The sequence below is a fragment of the Myxine glutinosa genome, chromosome 5, assembly GCF_964187855.1.
Source record: "Myxine glutinosa chromosome 5, kmMyxGlut1.1, whole genome shotgun sequence".
NCBI lineage: Eukaryota > Metazoa > Chordata > Myxini > Myxiniformes > Myxinidae > Myxine > Myxine glutinosa.
Genome location: NC_136265.1, coordinates 205,593,449 through 205,620,951, shown reverse-complemented (window position 1 = coordinate 205,620,951; position 27,503 = coordinate 205,593,449). Strand labels below are relative to the sequence as shown.

Below are 27,503 nucleotides of genomic sequence, written 5' to 3'. Positions count from 1 at the left end.
TAACTTTTTCAAAATTAATTAATTAATCGAAAATAAATAAATAATCGATTAATTGAGTAATCAATAAATCAAAAACACCCTTTACAGCAAAATCACTTGGTCACTGTCAGGTGCAAATATCAACTTCCTAACTCAAAGGGTGCCTGAGATAATGCCCAGATGAGAAAGGAAATAAATAAGTACTTAATTAATCGATAATAATTTAGTAATTAATTGATTAATCAAAAAAAAAAACACCGTTTTTGTCTAAGTACTTGCTCACTATTTGTGCGGAAATTTCAGCTTCCTAGCTCAAAGGATGGCTGATATGTCGCCCGGAAAAACAAACAAGAAAACAAGAAAGAAACCGGAGTGAAAACTTAGTACTCCTTTCCAGCGCGCGTCATCGCCGGGCCGCCTTTGATGCCCGGTGATGATGTCATGCAGCGCCTGGAGGTGGAATAGGAAAGTTGTACAAAAAAAAAACCTATATACAGTCACGTGAAAAAGTAAGTACACCCCATGTCAAGTTTTGACTTTTTCAACATATTTCAACATAAATCTATTTGATCTTCATTTCAACAATATTGATAGATAAAGGTGATATAATATAACAAATATTATGAAACATTTACATTTTGTAGTCCATTGTATAATTTAAATAAACATAAATGCAAATTTCGTATAAGTACACCCCTACATTTATCACTACTTCAAATACCTAAAATTAGAATCAGGTGCACCAGCTCAGGTGCAAATGATTAGAACATCGCTGGAGAGGATCTTGGAGGAACCTGTCTTATTTAAACCTCAGACATTTCGTTTGGTTTGCTCTTTGTTGTTGAAGTGTGTGGCGTCACCATGCCTAGATCAAAAGAGCTCTCTGAGGCCTTCAGAAAGAAGGTTATAGATGCCTACAAGTCTGGGAAGGGATTTAAAAAGATCTCCAAACAATTTGAAATCAACCATTTGACTGTCCGGAAGATGGTGATGGACTACAAAATGTAAATGTTTCATGATATTTGTTATATTATATCACCTTTATCTATCAATATTGTTGAAATGAAGATCAAATAGCTGTATGTTGAAATATGTTGAAAAAGTCAAAACTTTACATGGGGTGTACTTACTTTTTCACGTGACTGAATATATCGTTCACATTGTCTGCTGAAACAGACCGACACTCGTCTTGACAAAGACTCGTATTCCTCTATATGTGGTGAAATTATTGTGATTCAACAGACCCATTGACTGCCTCATAAGTTTTGGACTAATAATAAGGCCCATGTTGGATTGACATTGGCTGGACAAATGAAGGCCACACACTGGTTCTTTGTGGACAGAAGTTTGAAATCTTTCCTCTCTCGGATATGTTTCTTCCAGGTTTGAGAATCTCGTTTTATGACTCAAAATATATCCAAAGTACACATGCTATAACCAGTGAGAAAATCATTAGCATATGGTTATGGTCATCTCAAGCAAGAGTAACGGAAACCACATTAGTGTGGGAGTGAGCTCATACCCACTCCCCACTTGAAAGAGTATAGTTTAGATTGCGAGTAGAAAACAACAAAAACCGAAAAGTTTATCTTTTGCAGAATGGGCTGTGCTGAGTGTTATGTTTGTGCAAGTCTCCTGTTTGTGCGGCATTGGTTTTGTTTTCTTTTTAGCCGCGTCGCAGACGCTGCTCATAGAGTGCCCTCTGCTGTTGTTGTTGTTCTTCTTCTTCTTCTTGTTCTTCTTGTTCTTGCAGAGAAGACAAAACCTCAAAGCTCCACCCATTCTGGGAACCATAGCTCCACCCATTGTGGGAGAGGCTTCATATAAACAAATATCCACCATTTTATTAACTCGCATAGCTTTGAGGCCTGTTTTGTCGGCCCGTGGTGTCTTCCTCTCTCACACAGTTTTATTTCAAATCAAATTCGATATATCATTTCATTTTTCACAGTCGCTAACATAGTTTTAGACTCGGTTGAAAAAAAACTGGAAGAAAATCCGATGAAAGTTGCCCTTTATAGAACGAAATGAATTCTCAAAGGCCTGTAACTTCAAGTCCATTGAGATATATATTTTTTAAATCGCGGCATGGTCAGTCATACACCGCCCGAAATAACAGACGGGAAAATGCCGAGATATATTAAAAATTCGTCCATTTGATGACAATCGTCACGATGAAATATTTAATTTATACGTCGTCACAATAATGTGGAGAGAGGAGCATAGCTTCGTTCACGTGTCGCCACACACGGGAAATTGCCGAGATATATATATTTTTAAATCGCGGCATGGTCAGTCATACACCGCCTGAAATAACAGACGGGAAAATGCCGAGATATATTTAAAATTCGTCGCCACACACGGGAAATTGCCGAGATATATTTTCACTTTGCACAAAAATAACATCAAGTAATCGAATCAATAGGAATGTCCTGTGCCTATAACATCGACGTTATAGGCACAGCTGCATCTAGGCATTGTGTAACATCGACGCGGTTTTTGTTTTAATTAAAACTTTTTGTACTTGTTTCTGTATAAAAGATCGAGGCTCGTGAAAGAGCTAACATTAATCACACAAAGAATCAAACAGACACATAAAACATATAATAAGGGGAGCGGTAGACAAGATGGGAAGAGAGGGAAGCACACAAACACAACATTGACCAATTCACCAATTAAATTTCAATTCAATTCAATTGATTCACCAATTGTTTGAAGTTCTACACTATTCCTTGTTCGTCACACCCTGTGTTTTTGTAATTGTTTCTTTCAAACGCAGAGTAAGTTGGAGAAAGGAGGATTTCCCCCCCCTGTTTGATCATCAGAGTACGGCGGATTCATTTCAGATGACACCAACTTATATATGCAGCAATAAGTATTTTTGATTTTCTATGCAGTATCATTTTGTATGAAAAATTATTTTCTGTGTTTATTCTGATCACATACATACAGTATGCAATTAATTTTCACTTTTATACATTAAATTTGTACCAATGATTCCAACCTGATGGTGCAGATGTAGCGCACTTTCCTTAGAGCAGTCTCACCTGTCTTCAATTGTCGAACCGACTATAAACTGTCGGATTTGTGCTTCGCATGCAGCTTTGCATCAATTGACAAATTACAAATTCCTCCCTAAACTGGAGAGCAAGTCTTCTGAGATATTCCTTGATTCCAGGTTAAACTGCCTGCTATTTTACAGTGTGGCTGCATTGCGGGCCACATGTTTCCTCCTCTCTCTCTTCTCTTTTTCCAGTTTGTTAATTCCTTTGCTTGTTGTGTCCATGCGCTACCCATACATTAGCACCTCACTCTTTGGATTTGTACGTATCTTAATATAGAGCATTTTCAAAGCAAAAATATCTTCCACATGATTATACAAGACATGTGTACACAACCTTGGTGTATCGGTCCCAAGATCCAGAAAGTGGCTCCGTGGTCTAACACAACGAAGTGGTGTGCAGAGCACTGGGCAACCTCTGCATTTCACAATCACAGGCTGAGGAACGGTTGCTTGTACAAGCTGAAGGGTCCATCTACGACAGGTACAAGTACATTGGTTGATCTTGTGCGTTATTACTTGGCAATTTTTTTTTTTTGACAAGTATGTTGATCACTCCGGTTTGTGTGTTTGTCTGTCCGCTCACTTATACTTGCCTGCAGGTCACAATTTTAAAACGATCTTCACGAAACTTCACCAAATGGTAGAGTTCGTGGTCCGACAAAATCCTATATATTTTTGGGGTCAAAAGTTCAACATAGGCCAAAGGTTAACCACTTTTTTCAAATTTTTAAAATCCTCAATTTTCATCCGATTGCCTTCAGATTTGAATTGGATTTTCATATCAGCTAACTAAATTCAAGCACCAACTATTTTGAGGTCAACATAGGTCACAAGGTCAACATAGGCCAAAGGTAAACCAATTTTTTTCAGATTTCTAAAATCCTCAATTTTCATCCGATTTACTTGAAATTTAAATAGGATTAACATATCAACGAACTGCATTCAACCACCAATATTTTGGAGATCAACATTGGCCAAAACGTCTACCACTTTTTTCATATTTCTAAAATCCTCAATTTTCTTCTGATTTACTTGAAAATTGAATAGGATTTTCACATCAGCTTACTGAAAGCAACCACAAACTATTTTTGAGGTCAACATAGGCCAAAAGGTCAACATAGGCCAAATTTCTGAAATTGACAATTTTCATCCGGTTAACTTAAAATTTGAAGACCATATGCATATCTGGTCACTGAATTCAACCCCCAACTATTTTTTAGGTCAACATCGGCCAAAAGGTCAACATAGGCCAAATTTATTAAATCCTCAATTTTCATCCGATTAATTTCCGTCGACCAAGCCCTCACCTGCCCCTTTGTTCCTCGTATGAGTCTGGTTTCTGTAGCGCCTAGGGGAATAGGATAATTTATCTCATTCCTTGTATACAAGTTTGCGTGCTCTCTCATCTATATTTGTTTGTTGACTGCCTGATTTGTTCCGTCTAGCCAGAGCATCTTGTCCAACTTTCTCCCCGTATTGATTTATAATAAACCCCTTGTAATTATAAGGAGCATCTCCCACCTTGTTGCTTCCTGTACTCCGTTCCTGCAACCTGCTATTATTTCCAATTGCGTACGTGTTAGGGCTGAAAAAGCCACTACAGCTCTACACCGCAGCATGATGGGACTCAGCTAAAAGATCAACCGGCTGTTTGCATATCACGTCAGTGAGCCTCTGACATGGCAATATCTTTGTGCAACAAAAAATGTCAGTGTTTTAACGATAAGTCCCAACTTTTGTCTGGCTTTTATTCCTGAAGGAAGATGTGACCATAAGCTGCAACGCTGAAGCTTTGCAGATAGGATACCATACTTCTGCCTCACACCTAGCTCGTCTTCACGCTGTTGAAACCAAAGCGTTCAGAATCATTGGAATCTCCCGTGATGGAGCTATCTCCGAGGGCCTCTCACTCACTCACCGCAGGCAGGTTGGTGATCTTTCCGTCTTCTACCGACTCCTCTCCGGCCTTGCCCCCCCAGCTCTCTCTGGGCTCTGTCCCCCAAATATTCCTACAGGTCGCACAAGATCTGCCTGCAACCCTCTTATGGTTAAACTGCCAAAATCAAGACTCTCTGCTCACCTTCACTCCTTCATTCTTCTTTTCTCCCGCCTCTGGAACAAACTCCCTCACTCTCTTCAATCCCACTCCACCCTCCAGGTCTTTAAAACAGCTGTTCACCACCATCTCTTATCTTCCCCCATCCAAAACCTTGATCTTTTCTACCCCCGCTAATTTCACCCCAAATCCACTTTTTTGAAATACCAACTTCTTTCCTGGAAGTCCTTGGTGTCCTTGTGTTTTATACTTGTCCCACCCCCCCCCCCCCTCCCCACACCTCCTCCCCCCAAGCCCTCTCCCTCCCACACATCTCCCGATGTCCCTGCTCTCAAATGTTGTGTTTGTGTGCATCCCCTTCTCTCCCCATCCTGTCTACTGCTCCCTCTTTTTATATATCTTGATTGTCTGTTTGATTTTTTTTTTTTTGTGATAAATGTTAGCTCTTTCACGAGCCTCGATTCTGTATACAAAAAAAACAAAAAAAAACAGACATAGAGTAATGCTGTCCTTTCAGAAAGGACGCTGAGTTTGGCTGTTCCATCAACTAACACTTGTTTGTGAATGTTCAATAACACACGGTGCCTTTAAAAAAAGAAATAAGAGCAGGCCATCGTGTGCCGGCAGTTTTACAAAATTCCATGTATCTGTTCTATAAACACATGGAGGCATTGGATTTCATTGCATAGCCGCATCCCATAAATGAACAATGCACCAGACAACCTGCATGCAACTCTATGTACTTCACAGGTACACGTACACATGCACACATGCAGTCAACAATCATATAGAGTTCAGATTTGAGTCCAAACGATGAAACTGCTTGAAAAAAAGAAAAACAGATAACAGTTGTTATGTTAACTGATAAAATGTGAACTCTCAGGGATAAACTCCATCAGCAGGTGGTATTTTTAACCTGATTAATATTGGAAATTACAGCACCGTTGGCACAAACACACTCAATGTAAATACAACATTACATTTCGAAGAACAGACTTACTTTGCCGAATGGCCTGGCACGGCTCGAATTTCTTAGTTGACAAGGTTTTTTGAACAAATTTCCACATAAAGCACTCGTTATCCCACTTCAAATGATCAACATGTGCATTACAGGACCTCTTTAAAAATCCTTGCATCAGCTGCAGCCTGGTGTTGGCTTAGCGGTTCGGGTGCTGGCTTGGGATCCGAGGATCCTGGGTTCGAATCCCGATCGATCGCTAAATTAACACCAGGGGGGTTGACTCAGCCTGTCATCCTTCCGAGGTCGGCAAATTGAGTACCAGCTTGCTGGGATGAATGATCCCAGTGTGTACCCAGATTTAGAATAGGTACACCGTATCCCTGCGCATCGTAAGAGCGTGACCAAGGATTGGCGTCAGGAAGGGCATCCGGCCATAAAAACATTGCCTCAAATAGGGAGCCATGATTGTCATGGGGCCCGCAAGGCTAACCCCCGCTCTAGCGGGGAAAATGGCCTTAAAACGTTCATTCATTCATTTTCATTCAGCTGCAGCTGTTCTCCAAAGTCTGCGCATACACGGGAGGGCTTTTCAACGCTGATGCAGGCATCTGCCGATTGCATGAGAGGGGAAAAACTGCTCTTTGTGGGATTTTGTAATATTTGAAAGAAAAATCAACCTTAAAATGCAGTATGAGAAAAAAAACAATTTTAATGGAAATATTACGTTGATTATAATGTTGTCACTTTAGCATGCATCATGGCAAATAACCTTTAGAAGAATCAGGGAAAAAAAAATTGATCCTTCCACACCCACAAATATTCCCACCTTCTTATCGTGTAGGGCAGGAGAAGTTTTGGCCCAAGTTTTTAGCATAGGAATTTGTCATTTGTCCAGGGTGCCAGCGATAGCTGCAAGGCCTTCTATTTAAAAAAGTCTTCGACCCCTTCCAAGGTTCTACAGCGCATCTCGCCGTCATGGCCTATGCACACGCACCGACAGTTCGCCATGGTCTGAAGCGCTTTTTTCTTGCCGTTGTTTCACAACGCAACGAGATGCAGACAACCGAGGGATTTCACATACTGCTTGATGAGGGTAAACCTTACATCCGTTCAGCAGAGCCAATACCTTGGTGACAAGCAACATGACATGGAATCATTATGTTGTGGCGGGCACAAGGGACAATAATTCAGCGCACCAGCAGGTGGCGCGAACGTCCAGGCGGGGAACTGTAATGCATGCCCCACCTATCGGCCGATCGGCCACGCCCGGGGGCAATGCGTGGCCTCGGGACATATATGCGGGCTCTAAGCTCGAGCCCGCCCAGTGCTGAAGTGCGAGCTCTTAATAAAGACTCTTTGTATGTACCAACGCGTTGTGGCCTACCTCTCTGGCAATCGAGTCGTGTGTGCACAGCCCCACACTGGTGACCCCGATTGGTTCAGCCGTTGCTGACCACCGAACGCGCCATGGCTACCAACGCCGTCGCAGTCAAACTCCCGGAGTTTTGGGAAGCGCAAGCCGACGTTTGGTTTTTGCAAGCCGAAGCTCAATTCCAACTCCGAGGCATAACGGCGGACGAGACCCGGTACTACCACGTGGTCACCGCCCTCGGGCCCGGCACTGCCGCCCGAGTCGTGTCCATCCTTCGGCGCCCGCCGGGCGACAACAAGTACGAGGGGCTCAAACGTCTCCTCATCGCCACGTTCGGGCTCACGGAGATCGAACGGGCCGACCGCCTCTTGGACCTTCCCGCCCTCGGCGACACACGATCATCCGTCCGGATGGATTCCATGCTGTCCCTGCTTGGAGACCAGCCCCCGGATTTCTTATTCCGGGTGTTTTTCCTACGCCAGCTACCTGCACAGGTACGCCTCGCGCTGGCCGGTTCCAAAATAAAGGAACCCCGCGCCCTGGCTGCAGAGGCCGACAAGTACTTCGCGGCCTGCGACACGCGGTCGGTGTACGGTGCTACTGTAGTGGATCCCGGCGCGGAGGCTCCAGCGCACCCGGCTTCCCTCGTGGCCGCTGCTACGCCCCATCCACTACTGCCGCCGCCACCACCACCGCCGCCGGCACTAACCGCCGTGGCCGTTACCGCCGCAAACCTGGTGCTACTACCATGCCAGGTTCGGCCGCCAGGCTAAAACGTGTCGCCCGCCGTGCTCTTTTGACGGGGCGGGAAACGACCGGCGCTCACTTGCAGCCATGAGCGACGGCCATTCCGGCAGCCTCCTGTTCATCACGGACACCTTGTCCGGGTGCCGTTTCCTTTGCGACACAGGAGCGCAGGTAGGCGTCCTCCCCGCCTCCGCGTCCGACAAGCAAACCGCGGGCCGGGACCCCGCTTTGCTTTCCGCCAACGGTACACCCATCCGCACATTCGGGAAGCGTTGCCTCTCACTGCGGTTCGGAGGGCAGCGCTTTCAATGGTCGTTCATCACCGCCAGCGTGCCAATGGCACTGCTCGGTGCGGACTTCCTTTGTGCGCATGGACTGTTGGTCGACGTGAAGCGCCGACGGCTCGTCCAGGTCGAGACCTTCAGCTCGCTCGCTTGTTCGCTGAGCGGCTCGTTGAGCAGCTCACTGAGCGGCTCACCGAGCAGCTTGCCAAGCGGCTTTCTGAAAGGTTCCGTCCCGGCGAGTTTAGTTTGCACGCTTCCGGCAGCGGACGACTTTACCCGCCTCCTAGCCAGTTTCCCGGCCCTTACGCGGCCCACCTTCTCAGCGGTGGCCGTGAAACACGGGATGGAGCACCATATACCCACGGTCGGGCCGCCGGTCTACGCCCGGGCATGCCGACTCGAGCCCACGAAGCTTGCCGTGGCGAAGGCCGTGTTCGCCATGCTGGAACGGCTGGGTATCGTGCGGCGCTCAAACAGCGCTTGGGCCTCTCCGCTGCACATTGTGCCGAAGCCCGGCGGAGGATGGCGGACGTGCGGTCAATACCGCCGGCTCAATGATGCCACCTACCTCCGACCGCTACCCAGTCCCACATATCCGTGTTTTCCAAGTTAAAACACGACCGTGTTTTCCGAGGTGGACCTCATCCAGGGCTACAACCAGGTCCCCGTACAACCAGGCGATGTCCCAAAGACGGCCGTCATCACTCGTTTCGGCCTCTTTGAGTTCCTGAGAATGTCTTTCGGGTTGAAGAATGCGGCCCAGGCGTTCCAACGGCTCATGGACAGCGTCTTGCGCGACTTACCCTTCATTTATTTCTACCTGGACGACATCCTAGTCACGAGCGCGTCCCGGGAGGAGCACCTGCTCCACCTCCGCACGCTTTTCGAACGCCTGGGCCAGCATGGCCTGATCATCAACCCTGCAAAGTGCCGTTTCTGCGTCGCCATCATCGACTTCTTGGGGCACCGCATCACCAGGCACGGGGCCGTCCCTTTACCGGCCAAGGTGGAGGCGGTCAGGGATTTCCCTCGCTCCCGCACGATCAAGGGGCTCCAGGAATTCCTGGGCATGGTAAATATTTACCACCGCTTCATGCCCCACGTCGCCCAGCTCCTCCGCCCCCTGCACGAGGCCCTCCGGGGCAAGCCGGGCAAAGGTGACGTCGCCTGGTCGGAGCCGATGGCCGCGGCATTTGCGGGCACAAAGCTGGCCCTGGCCAACGCCACCATGCTGGCGCACCTGGCGCCCGATGCACCGATCGCCCTCACCACCGACGCGTCGGACTATGCGGTAGGCGTGGTGCACGAGCAGTGGGTGCGTGGTGCTTGGCAGCCGCTGGCGTTTTTTAGCCAGCAGCTTCGCCCGCACGAACGCCGCTATAGCACCTTCGACCGCGAGCTTCTCGGGCTCCACCTGGCGGTCCGACACTGCCGCCATCTGCTCGAGGGCCGCCCGTTCACGGCTTTCGTCGACCACAAGCCCCTTGTGTTCGCGATGGCCATGGTCGCCGAGCCATGGTCGGCACGGCAGCAGCGTCACCTCTCTGCCGTGTCCGAGTACACGACGGCCATCCGTCACGTGGCGGGTAAAGACAACCCGGTGGCGGATTGCTTTTCCCGGTCCGTCGTGCACGCGATCCACCTCGGGATCGACTATACCCGGATGGCGGAGGACCAGACCGCCGACCCTGGCGTCCAGGCCTTGCGGACCGCCGTCACGGGCCTCCGAGTCACCGAGGTGCCGTTCGACGCCGCGGGCGCGGCCCTCCTATGCGGCGTCTCCCTCGGCCGGCCTCGCCCCATCGTGCCCGCTGGCTGGCGTCGCCCAGTTTTCGAGGCCATCCACGGCCTGTCCCACCCGGGCACACGGTGGGCGGAGGCCGTGCCATTGGCGGCGACGTCTGCGGCTGATGTGGCGCACGCCTTCATCGCCACTTGGGTTGCCCGGTTCGGTGCCCCCTCGGACATCTCGTCCGACCGTGGCCCCCAGTTCACCTCGGAGCTCTGGGGCGCGGTGGCGCAAGGGCTCGGCGTAAAAATACACCGCACCACGGCCTACCACCCCCAGGCCAACGGCCTGTGCGAGCGCTTTCATCGCTCGATGAAGGCCGCGCTCCGGGCCAGCCTCCGCGACGGCAGCTGGGCCGACAGGCTCCCCTGGGTCCTGCTGGGCCTCAGGATGGCGCCCAAGGATGACCTGCGCGCGTCCTCGGCGGAGCTGGTCTTCAGGCAACCACTGCGGGTACCGGGCGAATTTATCCCCGACTCCACGGCTCCTTGGTCCGCGGCGCAACAGCGCTCCACCCTGCAGGAGACCGCCCGGAGGTTCGCCCCGGTGCCGACGGCACACCACGGTTGCCCGTCTTCCCACGTCGCTTCGAACGGCGGAGTACGTCTTCGTCCGGCACGACGCCCACCAGGCACCGCTACAGCCCCCTTCCGCGTGCTGGAGACCGGGGACAAATATTTCACCATCGACATCGGCGGTGCCCCGGATCGTGTCTCCGTGGACCGCCTCAAGCCGGCCCACCTCGATCTGGACCACCCCCCGCAAGCAGCTCTGCCTCCGCGTCGAGGCCGCCCCCCGGCGGTCAGACCCCGGCACCCCCCAGCCCCGCGATCCCGCTACCCCCCAGCCCTGCACGCATCGCCAGGGGGCGTTTCGGCCGGGTCATCCGGCTTCCCCGCAAACTCACCCTTCAGGTGCGCGGGAATTCTGGGGGGGCGCGTGTGGCGGGCACAAGGGACAAGAATTCAGCGCACCAGCAGGTGGCGCGAACGTCCAGGCGGGGAACTGTAATGCATGCCCCGCCTATCGGCCGATCGGCCACGCCTGGGGGCAAGGCGTGGCCTTGGGACATATATGCGGGCTCTAAGCTCGAGCCCGCCCAGTGCTGAAGTGCGAGCTCTTAATAAAGACTCTTTGTATGTACCAACGCGTTGTGGCCTACCTCTCTGGCAATCGAGTCGTGTGTGCACAGCACCACAATGTGAACCATGATGTGAATGATTCAAACAAAATCCTGGGAATTGTAAGGAGAAACCAAATGTGACATAAAAGTTAAGATAGCTGAATACAAGGCATTGGTACGTCCCAAACTTGAGTACACAGCATCAGTGTGGGATCCCCACCAAGCTTACCTCGTAAATAAACTGGAAATAGCACAAGAAGCGCAGCACGGTTTGTCTCTAATGACTATGCGGGAACCTCCAGCATGATGTCAATGTGGATGGAACTCCTTGGAGTGGTCTTCATTGCAATATAGTAGGCTCGTACTGTTCTACAAGGCAGTACACCATGAAGTTGCTATTGATATTCCACCATACGTCTACCAAGCTCCAGGAGAGGAAACACCAATCTCTTTGTGCCTCTCCAGTGTCGCACTACGGCATATATTAATCGTTACATACCTAACACCATAAGAGACTAAAATAACCTCCCAGCAGGAAACAACAAATCAAACCACCTCGCAGCAATTCAAAATACAATTAGATAAGGAAACCCAGAAGCAGAATCGAACAGAGTACGACTCACAGGCAGCAGGTAGCCAACCACCTGTGGACACCGATGCTGTATAGCGATTCCGAATACCATTTTGAGATCATGATATAACTTGCCTAAACTTTGAGAAGGACACCGTGGGATCTTTAACATCCACCAACTAATGCTGGCAGACAGGACGCCCAGTTTAATGTCCACCCGAGGGACAGAACACATATTGATGAATCACCCTGCCCGTGAAACACCGGGATGACGGTTTATAGACGGGTCGAGATTCAAACCCAGGCTAGACAGCTCAGAGGTGAATGTGCGCACCTCTAAGCTGAGAGGTGAATGTGAACCTGAGAGGTGAATGTGAACCTGAGAGGTGAATGTGAACCTGAGAGGTGAATGTGCGCACCTCTAAGCTGAGGTGAATGTGAACCTGAGAGGTGAATGTGAACCTGAGAGGTGAATGTGAACCTGAGAGGTGAATGTGAACCTGAGAGGTGAATGTGCGCACCTCTAAGCTGAGGTGAATGTGAACCTGAGAGGTGAATGTGCGCATCTCTAAGCTGAGAGGTGAATGTGAACCTGAGAGGTGAATGTGAACCTGAGAGGTGAATGTGAACCTGAGAGGTGAATGTGCGCACCTCTAAGCTGAGGTGAATGTGAACCTGAGAGGTGAATGTGCGCACCTCTAAGCTGAGGTGAATGTGAACCTCAGAGGTGAATGTGCGCACCTCTAAGCTGAGAGGTGAATGTGAACCTGAGAGGTGAACCTCTAAGCTATCATGCCACTCAGCTCATGGTGTATGTATATAAACTGTTCCAAATCAATATGTCCTGTACCAAGAAATGTACTTGAACATAATTGTGAATTATTTACCACTTTTGTTGAAGCTAAAGTTCATGATGAACATTATCACGTATTGGATCTCAAACCCGCTTAAAAGTGCCTTACGTACATGAATCAACAGCTGCCAGCACCGTAGCACTGTGTTGCCCAATACCGTTGCCACCCTACATTTTGAGTCCCAAATACCTGGCGATGTTGACTCGCCTTTCCCTATAAACCTCGGTATCCTCAATGATTTGCAACTTAACTGCAAGAGAAAGGCTGAATCATTATTTTTTAGCTATTACCTCCTTAGCCATGTCGTGGTTGTGGTCGACCTTCACATAGATCCGATAAGATGCTGATAAAAACACTCTGACGTGGGATGGACCTGCATGCAGTACAAGTCATTTTGCACACTTTCAATAGATCATGAAGGTACCCGGTAGACAAAACGCTGCTGCGAAGCATCAATTCAGTTTCCCAAAAAGTTAATTCAGCCTCTCGGTGCCTCTTCCCTTGACTGTTCTAAGAAAGAGCACCCAAGCAAACCTCCTCGTCTCCACCTGATCTTCTCGGTGACATCCCTGGGTGGCATATGTCCTCACCAGAGCGAGGCAAAGATGCAGGCAGTAATAAAATGATGGTTTCTCTCGATGCTTTTGATTTTTCTTTGATAAAATATTCGCAATAACAGGTCTACTAACGCGTCCCACCTCTCTGGGAATGAATTAACTCTCAAAGAACGCTCCGAATAACATGAGGAGCCCAGTGTTATACTGTACATGAAAACAAAAAACACGGTCCGTGAAATCATGAGTGAAGCCTCGGTTGACCCAAGTGACGATGTCTCTTTATTAAGTACTGTTTGAACGAATGTTGTTATTACCCTCGCCAGAGGAGAGGTTATTGGCGCTGAGGAAGCGCCTCTAGCGAATGACTTCCAGCCAGTGTAACGCTAATTCCTGTCACAGGAATTCTGAGATCATATAAGTGGGCGTGGCAGTTCCTGATTGGTTCGTGTTGGGGAACGCCTTCTCGCTGCCGACGTGACGTAAATTCGCGCACGCGCACTGGTGAAGCTTACTCGATCTTACTCGATCCCATATTACATGTACTTTCATTGCATACAAATTATACTTCCTCCTAGAAATTCCATGCCCGAACCTCAGCGCAATCCAAGAGGATTCACTTGTTGCATTTGAGTCCGTTTGTTTGTTTGTTTGTCTGTCCGCACAGAATAAATATGATTTTCTCTGCAACCGTTGGTCCGATTGACAGGAAATTTTCACCACAGGTGCAACTCCACCTGGAGAATTTTTAAATGATAATTATGACGTCATAGGTCACGTGGTTCGGCCGCCATCTTGGAAACACTAAAAAACTTTGCACCTCTAACTCCAATAGCACCGAATAGAAAAAATTGAGACATGGCTCATTGTAAAGAATGACCTCTCCATGGGGAATAAAATATGTTAATGATGATGTTATAGGTGCCTCCATTATGACATCATAATTTGACAAGTACAAAACTTCATCCAATCAAGATGAAATTTATTGAGCGACATGACGGCATAAACTGGTGGAGAAAAAAAAAAAAGATGACGTCATCGGTCACGTGGTTCGGCCGCCATCTTGGAAAAACCTAAAAACGTTGCACCGCTATATCTCCGAAAGGGCTGAATAGAAAAAATTGAGACATGGCTCATTGTAAAGAACTCTCCATGGGGAATAAAATATGTTAATGATGTTATAGGTGCCTCCATTATGACATCATAATTCGACAAGTACAAAACTTCATCCAATCAAGATGAAATTTATTGAGCGCCATGTCGGCATAAACTGGTGGAGAAAAAAAATAATGATGACGTCATCGGTCACGTGGTTTGGCCGCCATCTTGGAAAAACCTAAAAACGTTGCACCGCTATATCTCCGAAAGGGCTGAATAGAAAAAATTGAGACATGGCTCATTGTAAAGAACTCTCCATGGGGAATAAAATATGTTAATGATGATGTCATAGGTGCCTCCATTATGACGTCATAATTCGACAAGTACAAAACTTCATCCGATCAAGATTAAATTTCTTGAGCATAATGTAGGAATAAGTTAGTTTAGAAAAAAAATGATGACGTCATTGGTCACGTGGTTCGGCCACCATATTTGTTTTAACACAAACGCCTTTAAAAAACCACTGAAAATGCATCCTGGCGAGGGTTTGCAATCTTTGATTGCTCTTTTTCTTGTTACTTTTGTTATTAGAAGTGGCTTTGGAAAAACGCCACGATAAGTTATCTTAACACGGATATTGCCCAAGACAGACAACCCCCAGGTGGAGGGAATGGGGGGTTGGGCGAGGAGTTAAGTTGCTACAAACTCTATTGTGTGACGCTTAATCCTCCTGCCAAGTTTGGTTCAGATCGGATAAATTACAACCAAATGTATCGTGGTCAGACAGACAGACAGAGACCAGATTGCGTATTTTAGTATGATGTAAATATACAAAAACAAGACTGAGAGTCTAACAATGGCATAGCCAGACTTGGTTCTGCTGAGTGGACGATCTGCTGTCCCCCTGTCATGTGACCAGATCCTCAGCCCTGATTGGTGGACGGTTGTGAGGGACATACATGCATGTCCCTCACATGTGAGGGTTGTGAGGGAGGGATAAACACTATAGACGGCATTGCCCTATGAGCTACGCCATAAGAATATGGCTATGGAACCACGTGACCGATGACGTCATCATTATTTTTTTCTCAACCAATTTATCCCTCGAACACTCAAGAAATTTCATCTTGATCAGATCAAGCATTCTCGTTGTCGATTAATGACGTCATAATGAAGGCACCTCTGACATCATCATTAACATATGTTATTCCCCATGGGGAGTACTTTACAATGAGCCACCTTTCAAAAAAAAATTCCATGGAGCGGTTTCGGAGATAGAGGTGCAAAGTTTTTCGGTTTTTCCTCGATTGCACCCGTACCACATGTTTTATGATGCCATAGTTATAATTATAAAAATTCTACACGAGGAGGAGCTCCTCTGGTGGACATTTGTGTCAATAGGACAAACGTTTGCAGAGAAAATTAATTGTAAAGGGAATAAACCCGCAAAATGATGGCTGAAGGGACATACATACATACATACATTCACCGGACGGACAGACAAATTCTGTTCCAGATGGCATTGCCCGACGGGCTACACTCTTAAAAAATAAATAAATAAAATAAACAGGACAAATTCTTTTGTTAATAAAGATGCTCGTCACTCATTGTTTTTCAGATTTGTTCAGGTTTTAAAATACTGTAAAGGAAATACTTAAGAAATTGGTTCATTTAGCCTTTTCTAACGATGTGATGACACGAGCCATATTTAATTGTTTACTGGAATCGCTTCGCTGGCGGAAATACCAATCTTTGCTGCGATGGCAAATCTATGGGGGAAGAAAAAACAAGGATTCATGGGAGATCCTGCTCTCCGTGCGGATAACCAACGTGCTCTCCGTGCAGATAACCAACGTGCTCTCCGTGCAGATAACCAACGTGCTGTCCGTGCAGATAACCAACGTGCTCTCCGTGCAGATAACCAACGTGCTGTCCGTGCAGATAACCAACGTGCTGTCCGTGCAGATAACCAACGTGCTCTCCGTGCAGATAACCAACGTGCTCTCCGTGCAGATAACCAACGTGCTCTCCGTGCAGATAACCAACGTGCTCTCCGTGCAGATAACCAACGTGCTCTCCGTGCAGATAACCAACGTGCTCTCCGTGCAGATAACCAACGTGCTCTCCGTGCAGATAACCAACGTGCTCTTCGTGCAGATAACCAACGTGCTCTTCGTGCAGATAACCAACGTGCTCTCCGTGCAGATAACCAACGTGCTCTTCGTGCAGATAACCAACGTGCTCTCCGTGCAGATAACCAACGTGCTCTCCGTGCAGATAACCAACGTGCTCTCCGTGCAGATAACCAACGTGCTCTCCGTGCAGATAACCAACGTGCTCTCCGTGCAGATAACCAACGTGCTCTCCGTGCAGATAACCAACGTGCTCTCCGTGCAGATAACCAACGTGCTCTCCGTGCAGATAACCAACGTGCTCTCCGTGCAGATAACCAACGTGCTCTCCGTGCAGAGATAACCAACGTGCTCTCTGTGCAGATAACCAACGTGCTCTCCGTGCAGATAACCAACGTGCTCTCCGTGCAGATAACCAACGTGCTCTCCGTGCAGATAACCAACGTGCTCTCCGTGCAGATAACCAACGTGCTCTCTGTGCAGATAACCAACGTGCTCTCCGTGCAGATAACCAACGTGCTCTTCGTGTAGATAACCAACGTGCTCTTCGTGCAGATAACCAACGTGCTCTTCGTGCAGATAACCAACGTGCTCTTCGTGCAGATAACCAACGTGCTCTTCGTGCAGATAACCAACGTGCTCTCCGTGCAGATAACCAACGTGCTCTCCGTGCAGATAACCAACGTGCTCTCCGTGCAGATAACCAACGTGCTCTCCGTGCAGATAACCAACGAGCTCTCTGTGCAGATAACCAACGTGCTCTCCGTGCAGATAACCAACGTGCTCTCCGTGCAGATAACCAACGTGCTCTCCGTGCAGATAACCAACGAGCTCTCCGTGCAGATAACCAACGTGCTCTCCGTGCAGATAACCAACGAGCTCTCTGTGCAGATAACCAACGTGCTCTCCGTGCAGATAACCAACGTGCTCTCTGTGCAGATAACCAACGTGCTCTCCGTGCAGATAACCAACGTGCTCTCCGTGCAGATAACCAACGTGCTCTCCGTGCAGAGATAACCAACGTGCTCTCCGTGCAGAGATAACCAACGTGCTCTCCGTGCAGATAACCAACGTGCTCTCTGTGCAGATAACCAACGTGCTCTCTGTGCAGATAACCAACGTGCTCTCCGTGCAGATAACCAACGTGCTCTCCGTGCAGATAACCAACGTGCTCTCTGTGCAGATAACCAACGTGCTCTCCGTGCAGATAACCAACGTGCCCTCCGTGCAGATAACCAACGTGCTCTCCGTGCAGAGATAACCAACGTGCTCTCTGTGCAGATAACCAACGTGCTCTCTGTGCAGATAACCAACGTGCTCTCTGTGCAGATAACCAACGTGCTCTCCGTGCAGATAACCAACGTGCTCTTCGTGCAGATAACCAACGTGCTCTCTGTGCAGATAACCAACGTGCTCTCCGTGCAGATAACCAACGTGCTCTCCGTGCAGATAACCAACGTGCTCTCCGTGCAGATAACCAACGTGCTCTCTGTGCAGATAACCAACGTGCTCTCCGTGCAGATAACCAACGTGCTCTCCGTGCAGATAACCAACGTGCTCTCCGTGCAGAGATAACCAACGTGCTCTCTGTGCAGATAACCAACGTGCTCTCTGTGCAGATAACCAACGTGCTCTCTGTGCAGATAACCAACGTGCTCTCCGTGCAGATAACCAACGTGCTCTCCGTGCAGATAACCAACGTGCTCTCCGTGCAGATAACCAACGTGCTCTCCGTGCAGAGATAACCAACGTGCTCTCTGTGCAGATAACCAACGTGCTCTCTGTGCAGATAACCAACGTGCTCTCTGTGCAGATAACCAACGTGCTCTCCGTGCAGATAACCAACGTGCTCTCCGTGCAGAGATAACCAACGTGCTCTCCGTGCAGAGATAACCAACGTGCTCTCCGTGTAGATAACCAACGTGCTCTCTGTGCAGATAACCAAGGTGCTCTCCGTGCAGATAACCAACGTGCTCTCCGTGCAGATAACCAACGTGCTCTCTGTGCAGATAACCAACGTGCTCTCCGTGCAGATAACCAACGTGCTCTCCGTGCAGATAACCAACGTGCTCTCCGTGCAGATAACCAACGTGCTCTCCGTGCAGATAACCAACGTGCTCTCCGTGCAGATAACCAACGTGCTCTCCGTGCAGATAACCAACGTGCTCTCCGTGCAGATAACCAACGTGCTCTTCGTGTAGATAACCAACGTGCTCTCCGTGCAGATAACCAACGTGCTCTCCGTGCAGATAACCAACGTGCTCTCCGTGCAGATAACCAACGTGCTCTCCGTGCAGATAACCAACGTGCTCTCCGTGCAGATAACCAACGTGCTCTCCGTGCAGATAACCAACGTGCTCTCCGTGCAGATAACCAACGTGCTCTCCGTGCAGAGATAACCAACGTGCTCTCTGTGCAGATAACCAACGTGCTCTCCGTGCAGATAACCAACGTGCTCTCCGTGCAGATAACCAACGTGCTCTCCGTGCAGATAACCAACGTGCTCTCCGTGCAGATAACCAACGTGCTCTCTGTGCAGATAACCAACGTGCTCTCCGTGCAGATAACCAACGAGCTCTCCGTGCAGATAACCAACGTGCTCTCCGTGCAGATAACCAACGTGCTCTCCGTGCAGATAACCAACGTGCTCTCCGTGCAGAGATAACCAACGTGCTCTCCGTGCAGAGATAACCAACGTGCTCTCCGTGCAGATAACCAACGTGCTCTCTGTGCAGATAACCAACGTGCTCTCTGTGCAGATAACCAACGTGCTCTCCGTGCAGATAACCAACGTGCTCTCCGTGCAGATAACCAACGTGCTCTCCGTGCAGATAACCAACGTGCTCTCCGTGCAGATAACCAACGTGCTCTCCGTGCAGATAACCAACGTCACATGTTGGCATTTGCAGTTTTGACACGCGTGTCCATGTACCTATATAATTTATTAACGTGTACCTATATAATTTATTAACGTGTACCTATATAATTTATTAACGTGTACCTATATAATTTATTAACGTGTACCTATATAATTTATTAACGTGTACCTATATAATTTATTAACGTGTACCTATATAATTTATTAACGTGTACCTATATAATTTATTAACGTGTACCTATATAATTTATTAACGTGTACCTATATAATTTATTAACGTGTACCTATATAATTTATTAACGTGTACCTATATAATTTTTATTTATTTATCACAAACACTCCTGGGAGTTCCCCGAATCCACCCTAGTTGGATTTATTGAAATCCGTTAATCCATTCTCAAGTTCTAACACGACAGACAGACAGACAGACAGACAGACAGACAGACAGACAGACACGGCTCCTTTTATAATATAGATACTGAGAAAGAAAAATGGGACATAAACAAATTATAAGGAGGCGAAGTCAGGTGTGAATGAAATTTGTGATAACTCAAGGATGAGTGGCATTTAAAAACGAAGTGGCATTTGCTGCTTTACACCCCCTTTTTAGGCCACCAGAACTTCTACACCCCTTAGACCAACACCATTCAGACATTTTAAACCACTTTAGATTGCTCAGACCCTTTCGACCACTTAGACCTTTTACAGTTGAGATCCATTTTTAGACATTTACATCTTTTACAGACGATACCACTGAAGACCCTTTGGCATTTTCATTCTTTACACTCCTTGAGATAAAGATTTACACTCCTTGAATGTAAAAGACCCCATAAATACCTTTAATATGCACACCTCACAAACATCTATGTAGTGGTCTTGCAAAATACACACTACTTTTTTTCAGCAAGTCATGCGTGATGACGTCATGATGGAACGGAACGTGCGTGATGACGACTGTATGAAACGACACAATTTGGATCGAGATTCTGGAGAAATGAAATATATCAAGAAGAAGAGGACCGTCGTACCGTTGACTGTAGTGCAGGCAGAACATGAAGAAAATGATGACGTTGGGAAGAGGCGGCACTACGTCAGCGTGAAGGAACATAGACACCGGGACCAGGATGGCGGGAAGCTCCTGCAGTGCCCAGCTAAGCCGGGCCGGGATGCGAATGCCGCCTCTGGATTCGAGGTAGCGACCGTACTCGGACGCAATGAAAACCTGCTTCAGCAAGTACATCACGCTGACGAGGTACATCATGTTGACGAGCACGGCCATTACAAAGCCGTTGCATTCCGCGAGCGCGGCAGACATTGTGCTTTTCTTCTAAGTGATGATAATTTCACTTCCCGCTACTTTTTTTGATGCTGCGCCGAACTTTCACGATGCGAGTGCCAAAGTTCAAAATAACAGGCTATTTGCTCCTCCTTGGGGTGGAGGCGTGGCTTGGCTGCTGCCAGAAGAGGGCGTGGCGTATTTATTACAGACCTGAAGGGGTGTGTACCGTTAGTAAACGGCTTGCTATCGCTTTCCAAGCTAGTCGTTCCGTATTGATCGCTTTGCAAGCGCTCGCTTTGGAGCAAGCGATTAAGAGAGGCGCCAATAACAAGAAGAGATCAGGTTCTCACATGGAGGTTTATTCAGGTATAAACCACTCAGTCCAAGGCCCAACTGCCGAGAGAGAACGCACATGCGCACCCCCCCCCCCCCCCGTGAGCGACGACGACGACGACGACGACGACGACAACCATCTTATATTTAATGGCGCAAGTGTTTGTGTGTATGTCTGCTCTTCACCCATTGGTTGGACAGCTGACCAGACTCCACCCACAAATGTAACCTGAAATACTGAACCTAAAGTACCCATAGGACCCAAAAGACCGTCCCCACTCAACACCCAGATAACCCAAAAGACCCCGAGGACCATAAATAACCCATGGACCCTAAATACCCCAAGGACCCAGAGGAACTAAAAGACTCTGAAAAGACCCCAAGACCCAATGGACCCAAAAGACCTTAAAGACCCAGAGGACCCAAAATACCCTGAATACCCAAAATACTCCAAAGACCCTTAAATACACAACATACACTGAAGACCCTTAAAGACCCAGAGAACCTAAAATATCCCAAAGACCCAAAAGATTCCAAAGACCCTTAGAGACCCAACATACACTGAAGACCTCAAAGACCCTTAAAGACCCTGAAGACTCGAGATAACCTGAAGACCCTTAAAGACCCAGAGGACCCAAAATATCCCAAAAACCCAAAAGATTCCAAAGACCCTTACAGAAAGACCCTGAACCCAAAGAACCTGAAAACTACACCAGAAAGACTATGTTGTCGTTATCCACAGAAAGGATTTAAGAGTAACGCCAGAGAAGTATATCCTGCATTCCTGGCAAATGTTGAAGAGTTCAGGAAAATAAATGCATTGCCAGTTGATGTAGAATATGGAATTGAAGGAACAAACCTTTTGTGGAAAATAATGCCTCATGGCATCATTCTTGTCATCAAAAGTTCAACAACTCGCAACTCAAAAGGCAAGTAATGAAGAAAAGAAAACGTGAAGCCGAGGCTTCCGAGATGTGACGGTCAAAGAGGCAGTCGGTGTTTGATGCCAAGTGTGTGTGTGTGCATCTTCTGTGAAACAACGAGTGCCCAAAAATTACACAACTTCCAAACATTTGGTGCTGATCAGTCCCTCAGAAAGATGGCAACTGATATGCAGGATGAACAACTCTTGTCCAAAATAACAGGGGGAGATTGAATTGCCCTCGAAGCCAAATACCACCTGAACTGTTTGACGCAATGTACAAACGGACATCGGGGTCATCGCTGTGAAGGTGTTTCCTCAAACACGGAAAGAGAACGAGCAGACGCCAGAGCATTTGTGGAGTTGGTGTCTTACGTTGAGTTTGCCATTGAGGATGGGACAATGGGACGTACCTCTTCAAGTTATCTGATCTTCATGATCTGTATGAACGTCGTCTTCAAAATCTTGGGCAGGATGTCTCAATCAACAAGTCGTTTGCAAAGGAGACTTCTTGAACACTTTGCTGACACCGGTGTGGAAGAGCAGACAGGTGGCAAGAACATCGTTCTTGTGTTTCCAGAGGGAATGCAACAAATGCTCAAAGATGCTTTGCTCGAACACAATTATGAATCAAGCTCTCCTTTTTGCAAAAGTAGCAAAAATAGAGAAACGCACTTCAACGCAGAAGTTCATAGAAACGCATTAAGAAAGTTGAAAAAAAATAAAAATGAAAACGTTTTTAAAACCTTTTAAAAAACGTTTTTTAAAAAACGTTTAAACGTTTTTAAACGTTTAGAAAAAAAGAATTTAAAAAACGTTTAAAGCACATTTAAAAAAAGTTTTTTTTCTTTTACTTAAAAAAATTTTTTTTTTTTTTACTTTTTAAAGAAGTTTAAATTTTAAAAAGTTTTAAACGTTTAAAGAAAACGTTTAAAAACGCATTAAAACGCTGAAAGCGTTCAGAGAAACGCACTAAGAAATGTTCAGAGAAACGCACTTCGAGTTTTCTGGCAGTTTCCCCCCCTAAGTGCCAGAAAATGCTTCCCAGCCTCACACTCCTTTCATCAATGATCCTGTATGGACCAAACCTGAAGAGCGATGTTGATGACACTCAGGCCAATCAAACAATGTCTCAGTTATACCTCCACAATTCGAAGAATAGATGCAAGAAAGGGGCCACTCCCAAAAAACAGTCTCCAGAGCCGGAGCCTCCACTTCATGTCTATATTGGATTGACTGTTTGACGCAATGACGAGGAACAGAAGACTTGTTGACCAACTGGCTGAACTGGGGTTGAGCATCTCCTATAGCCGGGTCCTGCAGCTGGAGAATAAATTGGCATCTGCAATGTGTGACCAGTTCACTGCTGATCAAATTGTGTGCCCATCTATTCTCAGGAATGGACTCTTCACTGTCGGTGCCCTGGATAACAATGACCGTAATCCCTCGTCCACTACAGCCAAAGGATCTTTTCATGGAAGTGGTCTTCCCTGAACAGAACTTTGCAGTAGCAACAGTCAGAAATGATTTGCTTGCAGCTAAAGCTCATCACTGACACCAAGCTATCAATCTTATTCCACATCTGTGCATGTCAACTTTAAACAATGAATTATTTGCCTTGAGTATAATTAGGGTGTTGACTCACAATTAGGGTCACAAAGATCATACTTATGTAAATGTGATATTTCAGTTTTTTTCTTTCAAATAAATTTGCAAAACTTTCTAAAATCCTGTTCTCTCTTTGTCATTATGGGGTATTGAGTGTGGATTGATGAGGGAAAAAATGAATTTAAACGATTTCAGTATAAGGCTGCAACATAACAAAATGTGAAAAAAGTGAAGGGGTCTGAATACTTTCTGAATGCACTGTATATATATCTATGTATATATATATATATATATATATATATATATATATATATATATATATATATATATATATATATAGATAGATAGATAGATATTGCTGCGGTTTTGAGATTGGCACATTGAAGTCATTAAAGGTTAAAGGTTTGCCCCCCATAGTAGGGTGGTGCTCAAAATAATTTAAAAAAAATATTTACTGGGACATGGCTTTATGTTGTTCCTTTTGTTCCAAAATGAAAAGACACCAAATATGAAAGCAATCTGATTTTATTTAGGGGTGCCACATCAGCCTTCAAACTAAAGGTGTCTACAAAACTTTTCTATATATGGATCGAAAGCAAAACCAGAAGTTTGTTTTATGAAAATCCACCCTCCACTCACTTTCTTTGTATTCTAGCAAACGCAAGTTACAATAGCTGCACAAATAGCACTATATTGCTATGAAAACTCAAATTCAATGATAACAATCCAAATGTTCAGTTCATAAAATGAAGAGACACCATATCACATAATATTAAAAAACCCAAATATAATGAGAAATGTAACTCCTATTTCTGGGCCTGTTTCACCACTGTTGCCTTCTTGGCATCGGGGTACATCTTCCTGTGAGCAGCAACAACTTGGAGCAGAGCTTGCTTTTGCTCTTCATCCTTTGTAAGGAGCTTATTGTAGTCTTGTATCAATGCGACACCCCTTTCTGCCCTGTCGTTCACCACGACTAAGCCACTGGCGGCTTTCTTTGCTTCCTGAAAGCTGGTTTCTTGCTCCCATGAACCAGGATCCTTATCCATCCAATCAGCTGGGGTCCCTAGGATGCTGAAGAAATGCTTGGTGTGTTTTGTTATGAGGCCAGCGATTGACAGGGCGGTTCCTCGTTTGATAGCTGGTCTCTTTGGAGAGGGGTTTTCACCGTCATTTTTCAATGCTTCAATCATATTGATCTTGCTTTCTTTGTCAATTCTGGTGTCAAAGAATGCAAATGCCACTAGTACTGGACTCATGTACCACGTGTGGCGGCCAAGTGCCTTCAAGGCTGCCTGAGCCATCTTCTGATTGATTTGTTCAAACTTTTCCAACTTCTTGAAGAGGTTAATGTCATTCAGGGGAGCCTCAATAGCTTGTGGAGCCCGAAACCAAGCCTGTACATACACAAGGCAGACAAAAATGTTGAAGGCTCGGAGTTCTCTCGCCTCTCGAAGTGTCAAGTGGAACTCTGACCAAAACATGAACACCTGTAGTGAATATAGTGCTTTTGCCATCCATCTGGCTCTGTGCATTGCTCCTGGAGCCATGATCCAGATTCCACGAGGTGGGATTCCTCCCATGTACAGACTTGGCATTTAATATGGAATATTTTTTTTTTCTTGACTTGGGTTTCCTTTCTGAACTCAGAATATCAATCTGGTGAGTTTCTTTTACGCTTTGGTGATTTCTTTGTTAAAAGAACCATGTCACTGATTGTCTGTCGCAGCAAGAAGTCAATAACAGGATTATATCACAGGTGGTGTGACAAAATGTACGGACAGGTACATTTGACGATTGGCTTCACAATCGGGTATATAAGGGTTGTTGCGTTCTGTATTTGTGGAAAACAACTGCTGCACGTCTACAAAAGTTATTGCCGCTTCCTCTGGAGATGGTCCGTCAACTCGACAATGCTGTTTGTCATGGAGTGGTGGCTTTACGAAATTCCGGCATGAAACAGTGTGCTATTGCTCGTCAGTATGGCATCACTCAAGGTCAGGTGCCAAAGATCCCGAAACTAAATGCTCAGAGGGGTGTCCCTCCTCCAATATCGAGGCCAGGACGTCCCCGCAGAACCACAAGGAGGGATGATCGCCAGCTGCACCGGTTAGTCCGCAATGGCCATACCAAGTCAGCTAATCGGCTTAGGCCTGAGTGGCAGCAACTGACAAATGTGCCTGCATCCAGAAGGCTAGTCAACCAACGACTGGTTCAAGCAAGCTATCGTGCCAGGCGTCCCCTGAGAAAGCCACGCCTGACAAGACAACACAGCCAGCGCCGATTGCAGTGGGCCAGAGAGCACCGTCAATGGCAGCCAGGACACTGGAATCACGTGATCTTCAGTGACGAGTCTTGATTTCTGGTCTATCGTCAAGATGGCCATGTCCGAGTGCGCAGACAAGTGCATGAAGCCTACAACGAAGATTGTATAGTGCCAAGAGTCCAAGCTGGAGGTGGTGGGGTGACCGTTAGGGCTGCTTTTCATGCAGGGGGCAAAACGGACCTGGTTGTTCTGAATGGAAACCTGAACCAGTTCAAGTACAGGGCCATTCTGGAAGAAACATTGCTTCCATTTGCTCGTGTAGCCTTTCGAGGAAACTTTGTCTTCCAAGATGACAATGCATGGCCTCATCGTGCTCGCATGATCCAACACTTTCTTGCTGACCGTGGTGTAGAGCGTATGGAGTGGCCTGCCATGTCCCCGGATATGAATCCGATAGAGAACTTGTGGGCAGAATTAACGCGTCAAATCGACAACTTGGACCAGCAGCCTACCTCTGTGCGTGAATTGCAGCAGGCTATTGTCACTGCATGGCAAGCGATTCCTGTCCAAACCTTGGCAAATCTCGTGAACAGCATGCCTCAACGTGTACGTGCTCTCCTGAATGCTCGTGGGGGTTAGACGACGTACTGAACTGTAATTTTACTGTCCGTACTCCCAGTTGTAATTTAACTTTTGTTTTTGTTAAAAAATTTTTTGGCTAATGTGCAAATTAAAGAAATACTTCTGGAAAACGTACAGAAGTTTAACACAGTACTGTCCGTGAATTGAGTTCAATATCAGTTTCCATCACTTTCAAGGATCAATTTATTTGCTTCGAAATGTCAAATGTGGTTTTTGTTTCTTTTAAAGGTCACATTAACAAAATCTAGAATAATTTCAACATAATTCCAATTAACTTTTGGTTCTAAGTCAACTTGAAGAGTAAATTCACCCCCACAAAAAAAATATTCCATATTAAATGCCAAGTCTGTAGATGACAGTCAGTTCTAGAAGTTCACGATAATCATCACGTGGCTGCTGATCTTTCAAACACACAAGAGCAAATTCCAGAGCTTCATCCATCATGTCATTGTTCTGTGCAAACTCAGCTGCCATATCAGGATCTGTGAATCCATTTTTTGGTTGGTGATGGGCAATGGACGGCCACTTCGCCTGAAACCGCTTAAAAAGCTGGATGTCAGGGCCTGATGAAGGACCGAAAAGAGTGGTGAAAACATCTCCCAGAATGATTTCGTGCGCATGATGGCGGCAAGCCAAATGAAGTAGTTCAGTCTGTAGCTTCTTTTCAATGAGGACAGCAGCACCTCCACGAACACCTGAATTGCTGGCCGTTGTGTCAAAAGACAAAGCCTTCACCTTGCCCACAAGGTTCCAGCTCTTCAGTGTGTCCACTACAGCGGTTGCCATAGCTTCTCCTCCCCCGTCAGGTAACTTGGGAACATTCAACAGCTGCTCCATTCCATGGTACTGGTTGGACACAAGGATTGGAAGACGATCCACCTTCACATGCACAAAATCTCCAGTGACATCGGGAAAAAGCTTTCCATCCCAATGGACCACTAAAGGACCCTGCACATTATGATGAAATGCTTCTTTTATTTCGTCCATGGTT

At 46.7% G+C, this 27,503-nt stretch overlaps 2 protein-coding genes across 3 annotated transcripts in view; one reads left to right on the top strand and one right to left on the bottom strand.

Annotated features, from left to right (window-relative positions):
- Positions 1 to 22,691, bottom strand: part of LOC137426475 (3-oxo-5-alpha-steroid 4-dehydrogenase 2) — a 63,222-nt gene extending 40,531 nt beyond the window's left edge. For both annotated transcript variants that reach the window (XM_078779398.1, XM_068115040.2), the window contains exon 1: positions 20,491 to 22,691. In XM_078779398.1, the coding sequence (XP_078635524.1) occupies positions 20,491 to 20,777 (287 nt within the window). In that variant the 5' untranslated portion in view covers positions 20,778 to 22,691. The remainder of the gene's footprint in view (positions 1 to 20,490) is intronic.
- LOC137428147 (pleckstrin homology domain-containing family G member 1) overlaps positions 20,576 to 27,503 on the top strand; it is a 125,942-nt gene continuing 119,014 nt past the window's right edge. Inside the window, exon 1 of the transcript XR_013623684.1 lies at positions 20,576 to 20,714. The gene's annotated coding sequence lies outside the window, so the exon portion shown is untranslated. The remainder of the gene's footprint in view (positions 20,715 to 27,503) is intronic.